Raw genomic sequence first — 26,100 nt, forward strand, 5'->3', positions numbered from 1 at the left:
AGTATGAGTATGAGCCTACGGCCGATTTGTACCCGAAATAGCTAGGCGACGTATACGATGTGGAGTGGCTGGAATTCTGGAAATCGTCGTCGGTTCAAGAATTATAGTACGTAGATGTAATCGTTCGTACGGAATGGGTGTTTTGATGATGATGAACGTCGACTGTAAAAATGTTCCGTAACGACGCAGTCTCAGTTAAAGATATTTTTGGTCTGTTTATGACATTGGTCGGAAGCCGTTTTCGTATAAGTAGCCATATTTACCCTATATTCTTAATTGTCAATGTCAATCAACTGTGAGGTCACACGTGCTGCCCATGGGTCGGATACCCCTTCCCTAGGGGGAATCTCTCTAGGTTAGCGAACTCTGCTATAATGGCATCACGATTATATCCATATCACTAAAACCACCATACAGTTGAAGAGCTTCTTGGAGGTACAGAACTTCAATATAACCTACTATTCAACTATTCAGTTGTAAAACAACAACGAAGATAATTTCTCAATGCAATCCTGTGCAATGTTACGACAGTTTAAAAATGGCTTAGGGAAACTTGATCTTACCGCCACGGTCATATCCGAGAATGACAAGCTCACGAAGTAAATTTTCGTAATTTTTTCCTCCGAACTGTAAACAGCACGCTTCTTTCGATACTCATTAGCGGTGACAACGATAACTGCAACGTTACCGAAGATGGCGATGATGCCTGCAGTGAAGATAAGTAACCATCAGCAAGAGTTGATTTGTACATAAGGCGGAATTTTAAACGGATGCCTAAAATTAAAAGCATCGGCAAACGTTTAGACAGAAGTCATTGAAAAAACGCCGCGGTAAAAAAGGTTGAGAACCACTGTTTTAAAACACTGTTTAAAACATGTTTCGAACAAAGTGTTTTAAAAACCATTTGTTTTAAATGCAACTCTTGTCATTGTAGTTGAAGTAGAAATGGGGTGGAGCTATTTTACGTCTTGTCCATTGTGCACCAGTGACAAACCTTTGATATTAAGTTCCATACTCAGTCGCTAAAGACTTGTGCATCGCCTGTTAGTGTTGTGGTACATTAACTACAGAGTTATTAACGTCTTTACATATACGTTATAATCAGGGTCTTTGTAATCCGCTCACTGTGTAAACTTTAAACACACCGACTGCAGTTGTGACTCCTAATATTTCATACTTCAGCAAATATAACATTTTTGTTCCAATTTAATCATATACATCACTAACTTGAAAAACCTGCAACAAATACTGAAATTTATGGGTACGCCTGCATAGCTGTACGAATTATGTTCTATTTGCAATATTAACTCAACCTGCTAGTTCAGGGGTTCCCAATCCTTTTCGACTCATCGCCCCCTTATCAAGCTTGACACCATTTTTCGCCCACCAATATTTACGGATCCGCAAAAGACGACATATAAACGGGAAATTTATTCGCCTAACTCTGATAGCTGGTGAATTGACAATCATCATTGTTATGGAAATTGGCATTGGGACGCAACAATGCTGTTTGGCGAAACGAGAGAGTAGCTCCAGAGAAAAAAGAGCCAGACAGCATTGTTGCGTCCCAATGCCAATCTCCATAACAATGAAAAATTCGAGGCTGATTGTGGGAGTTCCAGGGCCACGAGCGGAATAACATTTATATTTTCGTAATCAGTGCAGAGTCAACTTTCGATTGATACCCGTTTTACCAAATTTAATGCTCGGCAAGCCGGTCAAAAATGACCGTCAAATTGCCTGTAGCCAAATGGAAATTGTGACGTGATACAATTTCACTGAGGCGTGAGATTTGCTTGTGTCGACACCATGTAGGACATTATGGACGAAGCCATAAACAGTCGAAATCGATCCTATCACAATGAGGAGATAATTACTTAGTCTGCCCACTATACCTTCGAAATCTGACCCATGCTCAATCAATAGCTCATAGCGGTGAGGTATTAGCGATAATCAGCTAATGCTTTATTCCGATTGATAGTATACAACACCATTTATGATTACATGTCTGGCAAGATCAATCCGACTGCACATGAAAATGTGGCTGACTTATTTGTTCGCGTGGGGTCAATTTTACCACCACCTAACTGGTCTAGGGTTAATTTCGGGCAACAAAGGTTTCAAACAGCGTGACGTTATAGCCTACACAAAATAGCAAAGTGTAACCATTGGATTATCACCGAGAACTGTCCTAGTAGAACTAAGCATTTCCGTCCCAATTGAACTTGTAACCACATCTCCATTATTTCAATTTGAGGTCGATGCCATTGGTTTGGTTTAGACCAGGGGCGGTCAACTTCTCCAGTCGGCGGGCCTGATATGGAAAAATGAAATACTTGGCGGGCCAGATTCCTGAATCGATACATTAATCACGTATTTATCCACCTATATACAAGAGAAATATTTACAGTAAATTAGAAGTCTAATTTTTGCCGAAAGCACAGAATCTAAAAACACTAGGAAAACCAAGAACTGGAGAATAACTAACAATCACTATTATTTGTGTCCGTTCCGCCTTTCATTATTACTCTAATCAGCCCAAATTCCACTCTGCATCTTTGATCAATTTTTCTGACTTGAGGCAAGGAAAAAAGGAAGGATGGGGAAAATGGTAAGGCGCATTGTGTCGAAACATAACATGCTTGTCACGTGACTTGAAACCGGAAACAGAGAATCAAAGTACACAAAGAAAGCAAAGACCTAGTCACTAAAATTTACCGTAGTAAGCAAGTATAGTGGGGGATTGCGGCAGACTGTGACCGCGGAACATTTTATTATGGAAGACACAAAACTGTCTGTTGGCTGGGTCTGACCCCCAGGCCGTACTTTGCCCGTCCCTGGTTTAGAGTATACTTGGAGATTAATATTACCCCAGCAGTGAGCACAACCAATAATACATATGATTGTGATTAGTTTCCGCTAGATCAACATACAGCGTAGCGTGGTACTTTGAGGTATTTCTCAATATCTTCAATACTCAAAAATAAAGTAGGCTACCTATGAGCATCGAGGCATTGAAGAGGATTTTGTAGTCGTTCAGAAAATCGTAATCGCCGGTGAATTTCTGGCAGTCCTGTCCACATAGGTTTTTGGACAACCGACAATGATCTACTGCACAATTCAACATCTGAAAATAAATAGAATAGCACTGAACGAATCAAACGAAAGATGTTCACATGTAGATTGTGACAGTGTCGATCGAAAAATCGCCGTGTAACTGAGCCTCATTGTCTTCGTCGGAGATCAAACGCGTTTGGACCACAGTATACTTTCCAAAATTCATCTGCTCGATATAGTGAGCTTGAGTATGTAATGCAAGTATAGGAGAACTACTTGAGTAGCCTACTTCAAAAAGTAGAGGTACTTCGTTACTGAACACCTCTGAAAAGTATAGCCCATTAATGTTTTCCGTCTCTGTCTCTATCTTTCATTGGAGGAATATAATACTGCTGCTACTTGACACAGAGTAGATAGCGAAAAGTAAGTAAGTCTTTGCGAAGTAGAAATAGCGAAAAATTATACTTAGGAAAGTGCTATAAGTATAGGTAAAACACTGCAGAGAGTAGGGTGAACGGTGTACGGTGTACCTCGTACCTGCCATTTACGGTATTGTTTCTTAAATCCATTGGACATCTCTGGCGTTGCTGCACTAAAATAAAGTCGAATGTCATCGCACAGTTTATAAAACAGTACAATTATACTACACTATTTACCTCCTCTAATCTCCTATTTACTCGAAAATAATCACGAGGGATATAGGCTACATGATAAGCTACAAAAAGGTTAATCGAATAGTTTTTCAGCGCAACGTAAAAAATGAGAAGTAACCTATGGTATGTTATCAGTTGATTGGGCGTAAGGTTAGCCTGGCGTGTAGTACGATAAGTCTTGTAGTATAAGAGCTATAATCAAGGAATATTTTAATGTGTATGATGATGTCTCACCTGTCGATCTTCTCATGTCCGTGGTTCTGGTCTTCACATGGAATAGAAATTAACATACGATATTTAAGCAAAAACTGCAACGGGGAGCTGCCAAGTGTGAGGTCAAACGCAACGCATATGAGATATGTATCATGGTTGGTAATAAATCTCTTTCGGACTGAAATGCACGATATGTTGAATGTCTACTAGGGATAAGCTAACATTAGCAGATGGCCCAGAATCGTAAGTGAGGTGTAGGAATCTAGTTAATCTCGAATTGTCATATAGCTGAACATCCGAACACATCGGAAATAAAAAAATGAATAGATATTGACAATCGCAATGAGGCACTGCGACGTGCGAGATGTAAACCAACATTGTCCGAAATCAAAGCAGGAAGTTGAAAATGTTTGTCGTGTGCAAATTTACGCATGATAGAAGAAGAATGAGAGGCCGCGAAATTCAGGAAGTCATGGTAGTCTAATAATAGCTTCCGTACCGAATAACTTTCATCTAAATCAGTGGTTCCCAACGTGGGCGATTTGGCGGTCTAGGGGGGCGAAAATGACGAAGGGGGCGATAGGGGGGCGAAAATGGACAAAGGGGTCGACGGGGGCGAATATAGCGAAGGGGGAGATAGGGGGGCGATGACGCGTTAAAACGGCTATATTGGAGTCAAGTCGGAGAAATGACATTTTTTTAGTCATCCCACGAAAATTCAGTTGCAAAAGTGTAAAATAAGACATCGAACGGCAAAAGAGCTTTTTTCTAGTCAACCCGCCGGTGATTACAGTTTGTATACCGATTTTTCGGTTCACAAAATTTGGGGGGCGATGATCGGCGTTGACCTTGAAAAGGGGGCGATGAGTCGAAAAAGGTTGGGAACCACTGATTTAAATAAAAGAACCCCTAATCCTCACCACTCTCGGAGGGTCCGAAATTGAATTAGCAATGGCGTAACCTATATATAAATGATTTAAAGTTTAAACATAGATATAGCCAAATTCTTACCGTAGGAATCCGTCGTTGTGTTGTGTGTATCATAGCTTGAAATTAGGCAATTCCATTCATTCGCATAACCGCATCTTGTTTGAAAAATCATAAATATTTTATTTCAGCAGTAATTTAGCTAGTATAAGCGCAAAATAAATTTAAAGAAACATTTGGAAAATGACAATTTATTATAATTTCATAATTATAATTGAAACGGACATTCTTTGTCACATTACGTTTGATAGTCCAAATATTATGTCATCAGGATTATCATCAAAATTACTGCGCGCACAAGCTATCAGAATTCGAAAGAGGAGTGACGTAGAAAACTTTTGAAAACCAGTGGAACAGATTAATAGTGCAAAGTAGTAATTTTACGCACGAACATGTTAACTTTGTATACTTGCAATTCTTTTGTATTATTACGTCCCGTTGGTACGTCGGTATATTGTTTGCAACATCACACAAATGATATTGAAAAGGGCAGAAGAGCTCATCAGTCAAATCCGGGCAATCAAACTTGCAATCGCATGTCGCTTTTGCCTGGATCACAACACTGGAGTTCAGACATTTGAAGCATCCATCTCCGGTTTGACAAGAGTGTTCCTCAATCGACTGACCTGAGGCCAACCCTGCGAATAAAAGTGATTGCTTATGATTTTATCTCTGTTTTTTATTCTCCCACGACGACAAAACGACGCCATTCGGTACTGGATGTTGGGATGGTTGCGTCTACATACGTTAATGATTTTTCGTTACTTTTTAATGCACGGGCGCTAGCAGGGTAACTGCAAGGATACTGATTTATTCACATAAATTTCTGATCCATTACAGATGCAAGTAATATCTATTTCTGCCTTCAACAAACAACTACGAGTTGAAGTAGGAAACGGAATATCAGAAGTGTTAAAGTAAGAAATTTCGATAACCGAATTGCGATGATATATTACAGACTGCTACAAAAGTCAGTTGCCTTTTTGTAGTTTCCACTAAAATTTGAGCGTCGCAATTTGACCTAGACTAGTAAACGTCATATATAAGCTCAGTTTATGCAGCTGTTGCGGTGCTACAAAACCTCACGAAAGAAGGTATTGTCAGTTCAGTTCATTTTCATGTCTCAAACTCCCCTAAAACTGCCTAAGACTGGTAGGCATTTTGTTGGATCACTTATCCTACAATCCTCAAACCTACCCGAGACTGTTCGTCAATTTCCGGAATGTGCAAGAATACAACTGTAAATGTACCATTCACTTACAGCCACATTATAAACATCACATTGTTCAAAGGAAACGAAACAATAAGGCAAAGAAATGCATCACCTAAAATATATATATATATATATACTTTTCAATTAACTAAAAAGAAAAAGAACATCGATAGAATCAGTTTTGGGCTCGTGTTATAAGCGCCACCAGCGTAGGCGATCGTGGTCGTCTTCAAGCATCAGCCGCGTTGCGCTAAATGAGTCGATCGCCATGTTGTTCGATGCCAGCCACCTCTACGCCATGTCTCCATGGGAATGTGGTTGATGATCAGTTTGGCAAATACTACTTCAATCAGGTGTATGAAATGGTTGCTTTACAGATCTTGGCATATCTGTTCCGGTTCCGCTTCCACGGCTTGTAGGAGGCCCGCTCCCTGTTCTTTGTCTCCCTGCGTTGTTAACTACCTCAACACTATTCACAAATTCTTGAGGGGTATGCCATTCCGAAACTGGAAGATGTAACCAATCATGTTCCACATGTAAAGCACCAAACTCTATAACTCCACATAACTCCGGCCAATTAAATCAACCATACTCATTGACTCAGGGACAGAGTGGTCTAGCGAAAAAATCGCTAAATTGGCAACACTGTTTAGCAGCAAAGTATACCTGACTAATCAATGATCCCTATTTCATTGCCGTGCATAGCGCTTCCTCAACGCTGGAACCTACGCTTCACGTCAATGAGAACACATGCGATTCCTGTCGAGTCACCCACAACTGGGAATCCCCTAATTACGAAGAGTTTTTTCGTGGAAGAAAAAACGGCAACATGCGCACAGATGCAGGGGATGAATTACAAAAAATGTAGCCAGAATTTGTTTAAGGCATGGGGCATGGCAAACGGACTGAAAACCTACAATATTTGGAAATTCTGTACAACTCTAACTCTCATGTATAAATATAATACAAATCTCATTAAAAACTTCATATTTCTTGAACAAGTTTTAACGCATAGAGCACTGATGAAATATATGTGGAAATTGGTCTGAAAACAAAATCACTGCTACCTACTTCCCGGAAAAAGTAAAAGTTGCCTACCTAGTTACTGCCTTAGCTGGTCACTATTAACAAAACGTTTATACTTACTTCGAATTGACTAGACATGGCAATAGTTCTACTTGTACTTGAGTATCATCAATGAATACTATGACAACTTCTATACTTGTTCCTGAAATACTTGCCATGTCTGTAAACCTATGTTTTGGGTGATTTTCTGACAGTTTCCAAGATTGGATTTCGTTTCTCCGACGTTTTTCATTTTTGATAAAATCCCTTAGCTACAGCCGAGCCCGAAGGTTCCATGAGATCCTCTTGCGCAGCACTGCTACTCATGATATGGCACGGGGACACATCGGTAAGACATTTACCAGTGTCTCTGATGCACAGAGGTGGTCAGTAACGAAGTACTTCTACTTTTTCGAAGTGCTCAAGTAGTTTTCCTCTACTTCTAATACTTACTCAAGTAGATCTGATTTTCGCTACTTGTACTTCTACTTCGTAATATTTGTGATCTACTTACTTACTTTTCGCTCTTTTCAGTTTGTCACGTAGAAGTAGTTCAATCTTCTAATCAGGAAGATAGCCTGAGAAATTTCGGGGCTGTTTTCGCGGAGTATCAACATTCAATTTTCACAAAAGTTGAGTAAAGCCAAGAATTTTCGTCGCGCTTCGCGCACAGTGGATACGGACTGGCCAGTATGATTTCACAAAAGTATCGGTGAATATAATTTAGGTCGCGGGCTGGCATGGTTCCGTTTACACCACATTGTCGCCCTTTGCCCTTATGAAATAATTCATCACAGTATATATAGCTCATCATAACGTTTGAAACTGATGTTTCGCAATCTAGCATTTACTTGTCATGTCGTAATCTAGCATGTCCATGGCGTGTCCTAACCTGGAAAAGTGGACTCTGACTTTTTTTAGTTTTAGAGCTGTTTTAGCACACCTCCTTTAAAACTTTCTGGACTAAAGGCATGAAATACATATTCCACTTTTAGAACTAGTATTTATATTTCACTTTAAATTCCCAGTATCATATACTCTGAGTTATAATTAATATCAGTTTTTTTGTCTTGATAACATACATGTTGAAGTATAAAAGCAAGTGTATAGTAATGCCTTTAATTTCCGGAAATAAAGCTACGCAATATGGCATTTTTACGGTCCACCGTATATTTTTATTAACGTTCACTAATCGCGAAAAGTGTTTACACCGTATCCTACACAACTTCTCCGTATTGTTCTTCGACTAAACTACGGGCCTTATAATATGGGGAATTGCGCCATACCATGCTATTGTCTAGAACGTGCTATTCGAGAAAACAGAGGATTAGTATCGCATTTCCATATCAATACTATCACGATGTGGATGAATGCTGAAGCTATAATGAAGCTATAATGAAGCTATAATATGAATCGAGCTCGTCACCTTTCGCATAGCTCAATTTGCACCTTTTTACAATCCATGTGAACGAATTAGGATCGGTTTCACAACTACTTACTTACTTGAGTACTTTTAAAGTCAGTCAATTCTACTTCTACTTCAAGTAGTTTTAGGTTGCTTATGGAAGAAGTACTTCTACTCGTACTTGAGTAGATTTTTTCGTTGCTACTTCTACTTCTACTTGAGTAGCTTTCTTGACTACTTTGACCACCTCTGCTGATGCATTAACACAGTGGTTCTCAACCGCCTGGCCCCGCGGTACCCTCTGAAAGCGGAAAATGGTGAAAGATTTGGAAAGTTGATGAATAAGAAGAGGTCATCTGCCTGTTATATCACTGCTCAGTACCGATTCTAATGGATACGACTACATAAATGTCGTGACCTTCAGTCAAGCCTGAATAGCGCGGCCTCTTTGCCGGTGATGAGTCATTATTTAGTCAAAGCTTCCCAAATGTTACTCAGAATTTGGCTGCCCTTAAACTACACTACACTCTAAATATGATATAGCCTCGAATTAAAGTTGAATGTGTGTAAAAGCTCCGTATCATATTTCGATCACAGAGACCCTTTAATTTTAGTTTTACGTCGAGGGTGACCCTATTTACTCCATTTTCTGGCGGCACCCATGAGCAGCTCGATCCGTGCCCCGGTTGAGAACCACTGCATTAACATGTAGCCAATCTTCCAGTTTATGAGAATTAAAGACTCGTTATATAAAGATGAAATCAATGCAATACGTACATACTTACCAAATATTGTCAGCTGAAATGTACCTTTCAAATCCAGGCGCAAAATCAATAGCAGCGCGAATGTCAGTGCTTTATAAAACATGAGTTCCATTTGCAACTGTATGGCCCGTTGCTATTTAAATAACCAGCTATGAGTATAAGTGCACGGCTTATTCATTTCATTTATGAAATTTATCTATGCACCCAAACTTAAATCCATAATCTAAAAACTGCATGCGGAACATGATTCATGAAACTTGATAATCATCTGGTAGTGATATGACACGCCATGCATTTTCAACATTATTACTTTTATGAATACCAGTCGTTTGCAACAGGAAAATGTAGTTTAGCTGACGATGTCATCCAGTCCGTGATCGCACTAAGATCTAATATAGTATGGAGTGATTCGGCTACGCAGACCGCTCTGAATAACTTGCTGTTATGCTATATATATCGGCGGTCTTATTTCGAGCAATCGAATAAAGTATTCATTCACTGGTAGGTTTGACGCTAAACTCGCCAGTCATTTTTATACATTTCCGCGTGTGAATAGTTTAGAATCATGATTATAGGCTTAGAGTATGAGACCCTCTGCAATATTATCCGGAGCATGCTGGCGCCCCGTCATGCTTCCGTCAGCACGCAGGCCTTTCCCGACGCGGGTATACAAACATCGACATGGTGACGCCTAGTTTCAACTGCCGTGTTGTCTGTTTCATGGTTTGTTTGAAGCAATTCAATCCGGCCTTTAATCAATGATATCCATCAATTTCATTCATAGATATCATTCTATACATAAAAATGTTCAGTAACGAAGTAGTTATTCTTTTTTGGGGTGGGTACTCAAGTTGGTTTAGTCTATTTGCTAGGGATGGTGTGAACGTGAGGTTCACGTTCGCGTTCTGTGTGTGAACCTAAAAAATTTAGAGGTTCACGTTTACAAACGAACCTTGGTAGGTTCTTCACTGTGAACCTTTTTCATATATTACAATTTACACTTCATTATATCATCTTTGGTTGAAATGTATTGCATGGCGTTGACAGCATAAAAAAAATCAACCCTAAACAAGCATGCAATTGACAATTTCAAAAAAGAAATGCTTGTTTGTTTGTTTTGTGGTATTCATGGTGTTTGTCGACTACTATGGTCATTTACACCAGGCCTATATTCTTTATTTTTATTCCATATCTACCGACTTATAGCACGGCCCACCTTCTAGGCCAGGGGTGTCAAACTCAAATTGCGTCACGGGCCGGATTCATGTCTTCAAATCGCTAGCAGGCCGGACCAGTCAATTTATTCCAAAATGTTACCTCGTGCTCTTGCTTTTCACTTTACTACCTCAAAAGCATATATATAATAGATAATAAACGAATCATAGGGTTTTCAAAGTAGGAAGTCACAACACTTTTATTCGCCAACAATGGAATTGGCACAAATACGATGAGATTTCAATGTCCATTTGAATAGGCCCATAGTTCAGAACCGCTAAAACTGGCGGTAACGACGGTATAAGTTTGCATATTCTATGCTCTTTGATTCAGCCGTAATCTGGCTTTGGCTCTGCATATGCGTTGTGAAGAATACAACATATTTAATTGGAAACGTGGACGTTGGACTTTGGTTTATTATTATTACACCGCGAGTCCGGTTATTCTCATGTCTGGGGATCTATTGGGTCAAAAGTGACACAGCAGTGCGACTAGATATTTCAATTATATATTTGTGCTACTAATATATGTTCCATGTGAACTGCATATACCGGTGCCGCACTGGCGTTTTCGCTTCTGTGAATAACTACTTTTTGGTTCATAATTGTATACAATTCTGAACTTGGTGTGCATTTTTAACCTTCTTGAAATTGGATGTCAATTTCGCAGACTTGTTGTTACTAGTGGTAACTAGAGTGAAACCACAGCGCCGTAATCTGGTGTTTATAATGGAGCCTATTAACAGGAAAATATTGCTTGTAAAAAATCTCAACATTTGTTACAAATGCGCTGGAAAACATAAGAATATTTCAATTTACTCAGAAATGCTTCGCGGGCCGGATGAAATCGTCTGGCGGGCCGGATTCGGCCCGCGGGCCGTATGTTTGACACCCCTGTTCTAGGCTTTCTGTAAAACACCGCTTACGCGGAGGAGGTGGCGAGGAGGAGCCTAGATAAACCTCCAACACTTAGGTAGAGGAATTCTGAATTCGAACTCGGTCGGACTCGAACCCGCGACCCATTGCTGTTGCAGCCGCGGATTACAGCACTGCGCCATCTTTTACTTGCTTTGTTACCAAAGTTTGCTCGAGCATTTAGTGGCTCTCTGCTGCGAGCTTGACCCGCAATCATACAACATCCAGAGCAAAATACACTACATTGACTACATCTAGGTTGTCAGCGAATGATGCTTATTCAACCAATCGATGAAGTTGATATCGTTGTCTGGTGTAAAAAATCTAGCACGCGTAGGGGGTGACTCTTGATTTCATACGTTTCTTGTATCATAAAAACCAAATCCGTGCGATTATTGGGTGTTGGGTACTGCTGTATAAGTTGTTGAAGTGGTAATATTGTTAGCAACTACAGAGAGCCGTTTTACACTCAGCTCAATATCAACGTAGCAATACTCAGACGCTGAATACACTGTCCGGTCTGGCCTAAGCTTATATGCCCTTGCAATCCCTAGCTGAAATTGTTGGCAAAGCGACGGAAGATATTGATTTTATGAGATTGTTATATCATTTGATTGCCCCAGTTGATACATTTGGTGACGTTTCAAACGTCCATATGTACTTCAGCATTGGGGTATTATGTGGCCCGAGTCGTCGCTAGGTATCGTGTACATGTACATTAGGGCTGTTCAAAAATAACATTTTTTCCTGAATCTTGCTGGCTACGTGTTTAAATAGTTATGTTGCCTTAAAAAACGACGCACACCAAATTTGAATTCATTACAACCAATATTCGCGGGTTTCGTGCAGTTTGAAAATTTGGAATTTGCCCAAAAATGCAAAAAAAAAATGGTTTTAAATTTTTTGACCAACCCTATGAAATTGTTGCGCTGTCTTCAAAAACTATGCAAAACAAATTTGACTCAATTCCAAGACGTAGAAACTGAGTTATTTCAGTTTTCTTTGATAATTGTGGGATTATCCTTGATCAGTGGATAATCCAAGAATTATCATCCAAAAATTAATCTAAACCAAACATGTTTAAAACAGGGCCATTGTTTAACTCATGTTTTTTTGCCATGTCGTCACGAATATTTAATTTTGACGTCACAGTGGATTGACATTAATAGTTGAAAATATGCTAATTATGGCTCTTTCGACGAAAAGGGCTTCCGACCACTGTCACAAACAGACCAAAAATATATCTAACAACGACTACACCGTTTTGTAGCATTTTTACGGCCAGTGGTAATCATCACCAGAACACCCATCCCGTAGCAATTGTAACCGCTCGGTTACGGAGCCATAATGACTCCGGACTATCTGGTTGCAAGACCAGTCATGCGTAAGGTACCATGCGGGATCGGGAAAGAGGAAGTGAATATAGTGGGATTGGTGTTGGTCTTTGTATGGAGTTGGTCTTGGAGCGTCTTTGTGTGGAGTTGTTGCTGTGTTAAGTCTTGGATTGGATTGGAAGTATTGATGCATTTATTGTGCCTGCCTTCGTTGCAATATATCCGTCGAATCTGCAATGTGTCTCTGGGTCCAGTCGAACCTGAAGTAACTTAGCCGCATTCAGTCACATAGCGAGGACTACGAGCGAATGGCTACACAATGATATATACCTAAATGCTAAAACTGTATAGAACCGACGACGATTTCGAGGGTTCCAGCCACCCCACATCGCATACGTCGACTAATAGGGGTGTAAATCGGCCGTAGGTTCATATTATATGTCTTTTCGGACGTACTTACACACCATCACGGCATATAATTAGACGACGTTTGAAAGAAAAAAAATTGTTCCAAAAAAGGCATTTGTTTACAACACTATTTAAAACATGTCTTAAACAAAGTGTTTTAAAACACCGTTTGTTTTATATGCAACCCCAATGCGATGTAATGAACAGATAAGAGGATGCCGAAACGACCAGTTGCGGTCTCTTAATGTGGCATCCACCCAGGGTTGTAATGACTCGAGTCAGACTTGAGTCACGATTTTTCGATGACTCGACTTGACTCGAGTCATTTTCTCAAAATACGGAGATAACTCGACTCGAGTCGAGTCAATTTGTGTATTGACTCGACTTGGACTCGAGTCATTGCGCATGACTCGAACCAAGTCATATGACTCTAGATTCAGCCGGCAAAGACCGACATTTCATTGTAATTTCGAAGAACAGTAAAGTAACCGCTCAATTGGGATTACGTCTATTGGCACTGGTGCTTGAAAATGAAACCAGAAACTGTTAAAAGTGAGGAAAATAAATATAATATAAATGCGAACCATTCCATATCACCAAACAGAGTTATAGGAGTGGCTTTAACAAGACTTTAACTGGAAACTGAGAAGTCAACACAATGACTTGGACTCGGACTCGATTCATAATACCATGACTCGGACTCGAGCCTCTGCTCGATGACTTGGACTCGGACTTGACTCGGTGGTGAATTGAAAATGACTCGACTTGACTCGAGTCAAAACCATAAAAGTGAGAATGACTTGTGACTCGGAGCTTTGTGACTTGGTTACAACCCTGCATCCACCTTGGCGTCGTGTCTAATGACATAGATTTTCTATGTTAATCGTCATTCGGCGGTACTTTTTAAGCGCTATTTCTGACCCTTTCCATTCGCTTTCTTTTTCAGTACGAACGTCGATACCGATAAAATTCCGACTCGGATTTTAACATGGGTCACTTGAGTAGCTGACGCTGGATGTCACCACTACGCTAACTCCCCCGAAACTTTATTCCACCCATCCAATAAACCGACATGTTGCATTACTGCATACCTCAAATTTGATTTGCATGCACGGCTAACACGGGAGAGACTTCTGAATTTCATGAATAACGTATCTCATGGCCGGAATTCCTCAGTTAACGCACGCATGCTGTATGATGTATTTGCGCCAGATGCTGCTTGGTGCAACGGGTCAGACCAGCTATCCCACTCAAGAATTTGTAGTCGAATCATGGTTTGTTGGTGATAATTCCAAATGATTCAAGGCTGCGTTATTCATATCTCGCAATCTACCAGGTGCCGCATGGCCGTGTTTGCCTGTTAAAGACACTTATTGAACTTCCAGTATGAGGTAATATTTTTAAAAATATGTTTTATTTCATTGCTCTGACATAATAATATATATTCAATATTTATTCTGAAACATCAATTTCACCTGCAGCGTTTCGATCCATTGAGAGCTTGATACAGACTTTAATTTTCTGTTGTAGATATTCTGGCGCCGCCGAGTATATGAAAGGGTTCACAGCGCTATTGATGGGTAGCACCAACAGTAATGCGAACAGGGTGGCTTTTTCCGTATCTATCAAACCTTTACAAGAGGAATTGGTGTATCCTATATGCACTATATGTGCAATTATGGCATATACGTATAAATAGGTTTACAAGTAGCCTACAACATACCTTCGCCGTTGATGTCCGTATGCAAAATGTGTATGATTCCCAATATGCAGAGTGGCATCCAGCATAGAAAATCGGTAGCCAATACACAAATGATTTTCTTTTTCAGCCTCCGTGATTCAATCTTGGCGCCCGCCAATGGACTTGGAGATTGTTGGCTGCAAAAAGATCAACATTTTCTAGTAACAAATATTAAAATTTAAACTTTGATTATATTATTATATTTCCACCAGGATTGTAACCAAGTCACAAGGCTCCGAGTCACAAGTCAATCTCACTTTTATAGTACATGAGTCAAGTCGTGTCATTTTCAATTCACCACCGAGTCAAGTCCGAGTTTGAGTCATCGAGTAGAGGTTCGAGTCCGAGTCATGGTATTATGACTCGAGTTCGAGTCCAAGTCAGTGTATTGACTGCTCAGTTTTTAGTCAAGGTCTTGTTAAACCCACTTTTATAACCCTGTTTGGTGATATCGAATGGTTCGCATTATTGTTATACTAATTTGCCTCACATTTAGCATTTTCTGGTCGCATTTTGAACTACCAGTACAGAAAGACGAAATCCCAATAAGGTGTTTACTTTACTATAGTCTTCGAAATTATAATCAAATGTCGGTCTTTGCCGTCTGAGTCTCGAGTCATATGACTTGGTTCGAGTCATGCGCAATGACTCGAGGCCAAGTCGAGTCAATACACAGCTTGACTCGAGTCGAATCGAGTCATATCTGTATTTAGAGAAAATGACCCGAGTCAAGTCGAGTCATCAGAAAATCGAGTCATTACAACCCTGATTACCAATATACTGGGCAATCTAAGGTTAAATTTTATTATCTCCGTGTTCTAGTATTCACTAGAATGTATGCTCGAAGTTCCCTGTTAAAAGACGTCCGTCCCAAGAGAATTGTTGCGTTCGATTTGGGTACCATCTCCTCCGACATAAAAGATTAATATAGTCTATAATACCAATTAATAAACAAAACATAAGTTGCAGAAATGAGTCTGACCTTCTTCGCAATTATGAGACCATTACGGCATTTATGGTATGAAACCTGCCGGTGAGGAATTATAAGACACTGGCATTTTGGCGTGAGCCATAAATTCAGCCCGTAACACACCAAGACCTATATGACGTTTCGGCAAACCTGCGACGCATCGTCTGCATTGTCAATGAGATCAGCGGCGATAAAACAATAACCCCCAAAAATCACGGATGTTGGACAGAATCTTCGGTATTGATATCTCCAGTCGTTGAATTGCCCGGCCCAAATAGTCATGCCAGTCATATCAGAGCCACGAGGGACAAACGCTACCGTCGGAGTAACATAGTGCGTTTTTGTGAACACATCAGTATGCATAAACGACCATTGATGAAATGATAAGGGGCCAGGGTTGTAACCAAAGTCACATGGCTCCGAGTCAAAAGTCAATCTCACTTTTATAGTTTTGACTCGAGTCAAGTCGAGTCAATTTTAATTCGCCACCGAGTCAAGTCCGAATCCACGCCAGCGAGCAGAGGGTCGAGTCCGAGCCATGGTATTATGACTAGAGTCAGAGTCCAAGTCATTGCGTTGACTGCTCACTGCTCAGTTATCAGAATTAAAGTCTTGAAAAAGCACTTTTTAAAACTCGGCTTTGAGATTTGATTGTCGACTCCTTCATGTTTTGTGAGCGATTGCGTGAACCCCAAAATTTCAGAAGCCCATGATTAAAATAGAAGAAATAGGAGGTTATCCCATCAAGCTCTATATATTGTTTCAGTAGAGTTACCATATTTTAAGATGCAAAAAAGAGGATAGTTTCTTCAAGTTACAATAAGAGGGAAATTTGACAAAAAAAGGAAAAGGAAAAGGCACCTTTCCGCGTCGATAACTCAAATCCGGTTTCCACTGAGATTTTCCGTTCGATTGACCTTTTTCTAGTCAACCTACCGGGCGATCCAGGTTTTGTAGTTTCATGATGATGTGACTCAACACTTCCCTTTCACGGAACCCCAAGGGTGAACCCCTGATCTAGAGGATGAGAACTAAATTTCCCACTAACCTGAATTTGTATATGAATAGGTATCCCACTGCCATCATTACGAAGCAGACTGCATTCAATATGAATATCATCAAGGTATAATATCTCGAACTCGTGGCCTGTTCCGGGAAGATGTTAGGTACGCACAACTCGAGGTTGTGATAATATCCGTATGGATACGTGGTTGTGATATTGAATAGTTTCTTCATGAAGTGCTGCAAACGTGACCAACCCTCGTTGATTCTGGAAATAGTAAACAATGTCGTATAACCAGCATAGTTGTAACGTCGTTTTTCCAGTAACCTCATGCAATCCACCATTGTCGTTATTTATTGTACTGAGCCAAAATACGATAATGATAACATGAACGGCAGGTTGCTGAAATTTAGGCCTGTATCTCGAAAGGCATAATTTATTCTCAAATTCTTATGCTAGTACAGCAACGAATCAATCGGAAGTATACATACCATGACTAGGATTGGGCACAATGATTCGAGTGCTTGAATACGAATCGAGCATTAGTTATGACGATTCGAGTAGAGTAGTGTACGCCTAAGTATTTAAATCAGGGGAATCAAACATACGGCCCCCCAAGACATTTCATCCGGCCCGCGGACCAATTCTCAGTTGACTGTTATATATATATATTTATAATATCCATCACATTTGTAACAAATGTTGAGATTTTTTGTAGGAATTTCTTTCATTAAATAATGCCTCAAGACAGCAAATGTAGAGCATTATTACCAATCGACTGTTGTGTTGTGGTTTCTTTCAAGTTACTACCGGGAAAAAGACGGTGACTTTATCACCCAATTTCGAGAGGGCATTGGGTCCACACTAAGTTTAGAGTTTTAGGAAAAAATGAAACAAAAACATATAGATATTCACAGAACCGAAAACGTCAAAGCGAAACCGTTATCAGCAGTTTATCTGTAGAATATAGTGATTATAAAAAAATACAATGCAAATATCAGTGGTTGCGCTGCCATGTCACTTCTTACCCGAAAGGTGCCCGGCCTTCAGACAAACCCGAATCGCCATTGTTCGCGAAAAAGGTGTTGCTTCTTGCTAGAATAAAACCCCTATGATCCGTGGTACAATGTAATATACTATTATCTGTATACAGTGGTGGCCTTACGAACGGGGTGGTTGGGGCTGGGCGAGACTTACCAGGGGGCCCCCTATGAGTATCTAACCGTAACTTCGGGGGGGCTCCGCCCCCAAGACCCCCCTTTCCCGCGGTAGGGTTTGGTCAGGTGCTGGATTCGGCTATGTCTATTATTGCATGTGTCTAAGGATAGACTACATCAAGACTAAGTAATTCTACTGTATGCAGAGACGTGATCATCATCGGGATACGGGACTTTTTCAACAAATGCAGGGATTTGATGATGATTGACACATCCGTACGGAATCATATTCTTGCTTGGTACACGGATTTCCATGTTTATTCGTTATTATCCTTAAAAAAGGCGCATAACCCGACCAGGGGGGGGCCGGGCGACCGCCCACCTCGCCCACCCCAAAAGCCACCACTGTCTGTATATACTTGATAATAAAGTATTCAAGTGAGAAGATAGGGCATGATTTTGGAATCAGTTCAAGTGCGGCCCGCGAGCGATTTGAAGGTTTGAATCCGGCCCGCGACGCAATCTGAGTTTGACACCCCTGATTTAAATCATACGCTCCGCGCCAATACGAGTTATTTGATCAGCGAAAATTAAAGCAGGACTGTGGAGTCGGAATCTGAGTTTGTGAAAATGCTCCTGAATCCGACTCCAGCTGCAACTTCTGTAATATGAAAACAAGTGCTTTCAAAAGTCTAATAAAATTATTAGTAAGTAAAATCAGATGTGTATGTACCAACCAGGGCTGTGGAGTCGGAGTCGGAGTCGGTGGAGTCGGAGTCGGAGTCGGGGTAATTTTCGCTTGATGGAGTCGGAGTCGGAGTCGGAGTCGTGAAAACTGTATTAGCTGGAGTCGGAGTCGGAGTCGGAGTCAGTAGGAAAATACTGACTGGAGTCGGAGTCGGAGTTTGTGAGAATGGCTATGATTTCGACTCCGACTCCGACTCCAACTTCTCTATCATGAAAACATTTGCTTTCAAAGAATTTTCAATATAAGTTTTATGTACCACCAATCACTGTTATTATTAACCATACAGATCAGGTGCGGCCAGCCCGTGGCACGCAGGCCAAATTTGGCACACGAGAAGGTTAGGTGTGGCCTGCGAGGTAATTCTCGAAATTATTTATGACATCAGGTACAATTGCAAGGCCAACCAAAATTTGGTTAGCATGACCGATAAATTTGATGATGACTAAAACAACAGTTCTGAGGCATTGACGTAACCAGGGGTCCGCCACATTTATCCCAGATCTTAGTATATGACCATGAAGTAGAATATTTCATAGCTGATTTATTTGACTTGAAATTTTTCTCGGTACTTCGCATGATTCATTGTCACTAGATTTCTTGCATTCAGTATTTGAGCCCCCTTTTGAAAATTATAAATACATATTCTTCACAGAATTGAGTCTAACTATATTCGCAATTAGGAGATACGGCTTCGCTTGTGCACTCGCAGCAAGATCGTCGACAAAACATTTGCACAAAATGATAGAGGCATGTTCACTGATACCGTCGATTTTGCTATGTCTAAACGTCGAATAATCCTGTCCTTGCCAAATGAGCCCAGTGGTATACAGATGCTACCCCCAATGTATGTTAGCGACATATTTATCAGTGTTGGGATCAAGTCACTACCTTCGAGTCACGAGTCATTTCGAGTCATTGCACATTTTGACTCGAGTCAAGTCAATCGATTGTCGAAGGTGACTCGAGTCAAGTCAAGTCACTCTATTTTTGGTGGTGACTCGAGTCAAGTCAAGTCAAGTCACGAGTCAAGTCACAATTCAAGTCAAATTTCCTTTTCGAGGTATGAGACGTGATTACGTCATTGTATTTTGCTAGCTGTCTGAAATACAGATTGAGTGGTCATTGATTTTGAACTGCTGAAGGAATATAGAGTTAAATATACACGCAAGCAAGGCGCTGTATCGCTCACATATAAGTAAAACTAATAAACTACGTAATTGCACAGCCTCAGTTTATAGTAACCAGCCAAAATAGAGAATAGAGAAACGAATTAGTAAGATGCAATACATTACCCTTTTGCAAATTGATATGATACAATTCGAGCCTGCGCCAGTGGTTCAGGACTATATAAACTATTCTCGAATTCAATTTCAATAAAACACGAGGTTTGGTTAAGTTAAGAAAACAGAACAGAAATAGACATTTTGCTATTACACTACTTTACTAACGTCTAGTTCACGACAACGTAGGCTAGGCTGTAAGCTTCGATCACTTCGTTTGCGATCAATATATTTGTGAGAGAACAATGGAATCTCAGTAAAACGCACGATCATTGAATGATTGGTCGCTCTCACGGGTTACACCAGCGTTACGCGAACAATCCGAACATATGCCAGATACAGTGATTTTTATCGACACTGATTACTTGATGACTTGAAATTGACTCGTGAATTTTGCTCCGAGTCACGAGTCAATCCACATTTTTGATACGCCGAGTCAAGTCAAGTCAAGTCATTTTAGCAAAGTGACTCGAGTCAAGTCAAGTCATACGAAAAAGTCACTCGAGTCTGACATATAATTTTCGAGGTAAATTGGTAATAATGCTGGAGTCGGAGTCGGAGTCGGGAGTCGGAGTCGGTACGTTTAAAGACCCAGGAGTCGGAGTCGGAGTCGGAGTCGGTACGTTTAAAGACTTAGGAGTCGGAGTCGGAGTCGGAGTCGGTATATTTACAATGTGTGGAGTCGGAGTCGGAGCCGGAGTCGGTGGTAAAATTTACCGACTCCACAGCCCTGGTACCAACAATCACTGTTATTAGTAACAATATTGATAAAATTGGACATCATTTGCAAAAATCGCCATTCAGTTACATAGAGGAAGAAGATTGCAAGATGCATCATCCAGGCCAACTCAAATTACTGATGCAGTCACAAATTGGTGCATTTTTGGAAATATATGATACTGCAAGATAGTAAATGCATCGTCTAATTTGTAAGTGACAACATCACTTCTACAATTGATGCAAATTTTAGCTCAGCAGCTTGGGTCGAAAAAATCCTTAAGAAAGAGTGCAAGTATGTTCCCAGTCCATGAATACTTGACCAGGTTCATATAGACATATGCTATTAGGCTACTCTCTAAATTTCGCTTCTGGCCACCGTTTTTAGTAGGGAGAAAGCGCGTCATCAGTCATCAGTATATAGTGTGTAGTGAGAAAATTTGTACATTAGTTGCTAACTCGTACAAAAGAACTACACGTCTATTGTTGTTATCCACATTCTAATAATACAGGATGCGATATGTACAGGGTTATCATAATTTTGTGGATCAAATTCCGGACACTCATCAGCGCCAACTAGCGGATTTTATAATGATGTATAGCACCTTGTCTGTCATTATGACGTCACACAAGTCTGTCTACCAGAGGTAGTCACGATCCTGATCAGGAGCCGAAGTATGTGGTTGTGTGTTAGAACAAGGACCGAAACATTATTTTTTCAGCCCTCTTCCGCCCTAATAAAAACTGATCTTGGGCCCAGCATAGGGTATTCTATTCAATGCAACGACTACTTCACCGCGGAATCAAAAGCCCACAACTACAACATACGCGCGTCCTCGAAAAATAAATACCATATAATCGGGACTGAATACCACAAAACGCATCGCTCTATCAAATATGCCGTGATAATGATGATGAACTTCAGGGGGCTTACTATATGCATCTGGCTCCTATATTCTTTTGGTCGTTAAATTTTGAGAATGAAATATCTCGATAATATTGGTTCTTTCATATATTACTATGAAATTCTGATCCTCTCCGATAAAAGTTAGCGGTAGAGCTGGTGGAGATTGTATTGTATTGTATTGATAGGCACAACACAGTGGGGCTTATCGCCTTTCTAGGCCTTGTGCCCCACGACAAGAATTTCATAAAGTTCATTGATCTTTGCTTTTTCTTCTTTGTCTTGTTGGGGACGTCTTTATCATTCTCTCTCGTTGTCATCTTCATTGTCTCTCACTCCCATGCGTCCCCATCGTGGTCTTTGCTGCCGACTTATAGCACGGCTCACTTTCAGTCTGGGCTTTTCAATGCACTACCGTAGTAGTGAGGTCCGCGATGAGGAGCCCAGAGAAACCTCCGACACGTAGACGTTGGTCAGAACCGTGATTCGAACCAGCGACCATTGGTGTCGTGGCTACAGTGTTTTACCAACTGCGCCACTCGCTTCCCAGCTGGTGGAGATGATGGCAACGTAATTGTACATCGTAAAGTTCATGTCACACGGATAAGAGTACTTATGAGCCTAAATGCCAGTCCGCACCAGCCGATTGCACATCCGGTGGTTTTCAACCCTCTGTGGTCGCGAATCCATTTCCAATATGAAAATGTTTAGTGGCCCAGTACCTTTTCCCAGACTTAGTAACGGACTATTTTGGAAGCCGATTACGTTCAACATCTTCGCGAACCACAGAATGAAGGCAAGCGACCCCCAGGTTTAGAACCACTATCTTTGAGTAAAGCATCTAAATGGCCTTAACTGACTCTATGAATATAGCCGGTCTCTTATGATTGCAATTACAGTATAAATAATGGTTATTTTCATTTATTTTTGATTGATTTTTTTTTTGCGAGGATGGTAGTCCCAATATCAAAATCAATGAATGTGAATCTAAATCGTAAGCAACGCGAAGAAAACTTTTAAGTGCAATAAATCTGCCAAAATATTATCTTTTATATTGAGTTAGGAATTGGTATCCTATTTCTAGCCTTCAAAATTCCGGACATTTGAGCATATTTTAGAATTTCCTCCCGGGCGCAGTTTCAACAGTGAAAGTCCGGACATGTCCGGGAAACTCCGGACGTATGGCAACCCTAGGTATGTATCATGTTTCAATGATTCATAAATATTACAATATCCGTGGCTTGTCTACGTTCCAAGAACTTATAACATATAACAAAAGGAAGGATATTTCAAAATGAATACTTCCTTGTTAATTGAACACTGAATATTTCGAGCTGTGCCACGATGAAACAATTTTGCATGCCATCATGAATAATATGTTTGTATGTTTAATGGTTATGTGAAAGTCATTTAACCGTCACTGTGATATTTATAATTTTCGAAGTAAATTCACAGTACTGTTGGAGTCGGAGCTGGAGTTGGATTCGGTGCGTTTAAAGTCTTATCAGTCGGAGTCGGAGTTGGAGTCGATGGTAAAATTTACCGACTCCATAGCCCTGAGGTACTTTCTGTTCGCCGTGGACGCCTAAAAAACGACCCCATCATCCAGAACGGACAGTAACGCGTTACCCACGTGCTTTACTTGAGTCCGCAAAATAGTTCAACATTTTCCAATTCGAGAATTTGGGAATGATGTATAGGCTTACTACGAAAATGGACTGAGAGGACGCTATAATTGGAAACTTGATAATATTGTTGTCGTTATGTCAAATATTCTGTCTTACTCGAGGTATTCTGTGCTCCGAGAAAAGCTTTGCAGCATATTATTAAGCTCTTTCACTTGGCCGACATGTATCTTTTTCAGAACGGGTGCTTCATCCTGCCTGTAGTAAAATCGAGAATGAATGTTTACAGTGCTATGACGATTAGCACCACGTTTCAAATACAGTCGACTCTGCTTAATTCGGACAATTTGGTTCCGTCCACGTTTGGCTTAATTACGCGCACAATCAATTGCGCGGTTCATAGTCATAGGTAGAACTAAAGACAGACTGTACGTATTAAAAATAATGTACTGTAATAAATGACTGTACTGTAATATATGCACATACGCTATACGCCGGTAGTCGTCACTGACCGCATAAGCGCTCAAGAGTTGTACCTTCAGGTTAATTGTATTTCGATACCAAGCGAATCTACAAATACTGTATACTGCATTATTGTGTGACACACGTGAATAAAGGTAAAATATAGTACGGTAATTCTTCAAATACAGCACTATAAAAGTCATGCAGGAAGGACTTAAGAAACGACATTTTCTGTAGCTACCATTCTGTTGCACAAATTGGACGCAGTTGCATCGAAAAGCGGCTGTGAAGCTAGCACGGTTTCGTTGGAGTATAGCATTTACAAACTATTCGGGAAGCCACAAATCGATTCAGACCTCTCGTAGTTTTGCGCAGCGACGCCGCGTGTAAGACTGCGACTGTTGTATTTCTACAGCATTTGCTCCTTGGAGCGTTTTTTCATAGCTGACGATCCGACCGAAAAATTGAATGATACTAATCTGACTCGAAAACTACTATCGCAAGAATTCCGACAGTGTAAATTATATTTTGATCGGGTCACTGAAACAACCATTGTTTCCGAGCAATCGCAGCGCAATGGTTGATGAGTGAGTGTCTCGTAGAGCTTCAACAGTGTTTACCGTGACTCTCGAAATATTCAACTCCGTGGCTACAAGCTATCACTGCAGTGACAAGACTATGTCCCAGTGGAAGTATAGTCTTCGTATTTTGCGTCGTCGCGAAATTACCAATTTGAATAAACACAAGCAAATGACAACACAGCAGTACGACTTTGCTCCATCAACTTTCGTAGTGTAACAATACGCTGCAGAGGTTATCCACGACGTTCAAATGTGCATAGCATTCACAAACACCGAACTTTGTAAAAATCCGAAGTAGACAGTCCAGGGAATAATATTGATGCCTAATTAAGAGACTCATGCTGGGACAGGCGCTGATGCCAGGGACTTAGTAGGACGCCAAATGCAGTCAAAGCAGCGCAGAATTATGTGAAACACGTGTGTTCAATTACCTTATGTTTAGCAGGAGTTACAAGAGAACGCATCACTATGTCAAAAATGACGGACCACCGCCAGGGAACAATATATAGGCCGATGTCTCCAGTAATTCTAGAGTCTTCGAGCATGTCAATTTCCATGCATATGTTCAGTGGCGGCCCGTCCTATAGGGCAACTGGGGCATTGCCCCACCTAAAATTCTGTTCAATACCAATTTAACCATTTATAGACGCACAGCAATCAATATATACCGAGATCACAGCGAAACCCGCGTTCTTCTTGTGCTTTCGCTTGCAAATGCCCATACATAGCGAAGTCTCTGCGAAAATCGAAGTCTCTTCTGTGTTTTCGCTTTGTGAATACCTAGCCGGGGCTTGCCCCGGTAGCGCTCATAACTAGAGCTGGGCAAAATCGAGTACCGGGGTGATTCGATTCTGAATCACGTAATATGCTTCGAGTCGAGTCGAGTAATCGAGTATCACTCATTATGACGTCATACCGGAACGTGATATGTTAAAGTTCAAATATGTCCCATTTATGCCACCACATAGAATAAAATGCCTGTTATCCATCATATTAAAGATACTTTGATGATTTTTCGACCATACCAATTTTATTGGACTTGGTGACAATGTTGTGGGACGATCATGACTTCGAAAATGTTCTAGTTCCAGTAACGTTCGTAGCTTTGTACTATATGTTTCGTATGCTACGATACGGCCAATCAAGGTTTCAAGGCTTCAACAGTCAAAATTAGCATCGAAACTATCATTCTCGTTGAAAAATTAACTTCCAGTGCCGAGGAGCGTAAAATTTCAATACTCGAAAAAATCGTCATTTACTACTCGACTCGAATCATTACAATTAATACTCGATTCAGATTCGAGTACTCGAATCATTGTGCCCGGCCCTACTCATAACAAGCTTTCACTATCTATTCTCTCAAATCCGCGCACAGTAAAGAAACGGTGATTTACTCTCTCGTAACAATCGTATCTATATCTGAACTCGGTTACCGTAATATGCGTTGAGTCGACCTTTGCTGGTACAGGTCGATTTTGACGGTGTTTCGCACCATGATAATTCTTGAAACTTGGTATGATATGTCGTGAAGGTAGTATTTACCTCTGCTTTAAGTTTCAGGCTTGCTACTTAAAGATAAGGGTAGTAATTCCGTTTCCGAAGTTCAGTGTGTGCTGATCTATCATGTACGTAGTACAGCAAACAGATTTTACTCAAAAGCCGGTATTGGTCTCCATTGATTTTG

At 40.6% G+C, this 26,100-nt stretch overlaps 2 protein-coding genes across 7 annotated transcripts in view; both read right to left on the reverse strand.

The window, feature by feature from the left end:
* LOC145455894 (G-protein coupled receptor GRL101-like) overlaps positions 1–10,169 on the reverse strand; it is a 70,946-nt gene extending 60,777 nt beyond the window's left edge. Inside the window, exons 1-7 of one of the 2 annotated variants that reach the window (XM_080333922.1) lie at positions 9,379–10,169; positions 5,320–5,548; positions 4,935–5,008; positions 3,945–3,975; positions 3,595–3,649; positions 2,998–3,127; positions 564–706 (exon numbers count right to left, since the gene is read on the reverse strand). In XM_080333922.1, coding sequence (XP_080190048.1) covers positions 564–706; positions 2,998–3,127; positions 3,595–3,649; positions 3,945–3,975; positions 4,935–5,008; positions 5,320–5,548; positions 9,379–9,469 — 753 coding nt within the window. In that variant the 5' untranslated portion in view covers positions 9,470–10,169. The remainder of the gene's footprint in view (positions 1–563; positions 707–2,997; positions 3,128–3,594; positions 3,650–3,944; positions 3,976–4,934; positions 5,009–5,319; positions 5,549–9,378) is intronic. The other variant, XM_080333920.1, reaches the window with a different exon arrangement.
* A 4,139-nt stretch (positions 10,170–14,308) lies between these two features.
* The window catches only part of LOC145454926 (lutropin-choriogonadotropic hormone receptor-like), a 36,870-nt gene continuing 25,078 nt past the window's right edge, over positions 14,309–26,100 (reverse strand). For 4 of the 5 annotated variants that reach the window (XM_080332858.1, XM_080332862.1, XM_080332859.1 and 1 more), the window contains 5 exons: positions 23,533–23,631; positions 16,988–17,209; positions 14,952–15,106; positions 14,704–14,859; positions 14,309–14,585 (listed from right to left, as the gene is read on the reverse strand). In XM_080332858.1, the coding sequence (XP_080188984.1) occupies positions 14,479–14,585; positions 14,704–14,859; positions 14,952–15,106; positions 16,988–17,209; positions 23,533–23,631 (739 nt within the window). In that variant the 3' untranslated portion in view covers positions 14,309–14,478. The remainder of the gene's footprint in view (positions 14,586–14,703; positions 14,860–14,951; positions 15,107–16,987; positions 17,210–23,532; positions 23,632–26,100) is intronic. The other variant, XM_080332860.1, reaches the window with a different exon arrangement.

This window comes from Botryllus schlosseri, chromosome 14, assembly GCF_051294905.1.
Source record: "Botryllus schlosseri isolate E-star chromosome 14, Bs_hap1, whole genome shotgun sequence".
Classification (NCBI taxonomy): Eukaryota; Metazoa; Chordata; class Ascidiacea; order Stolidobranchia; family Styelidae; genus Botryllus; species Botryllus schlosseri.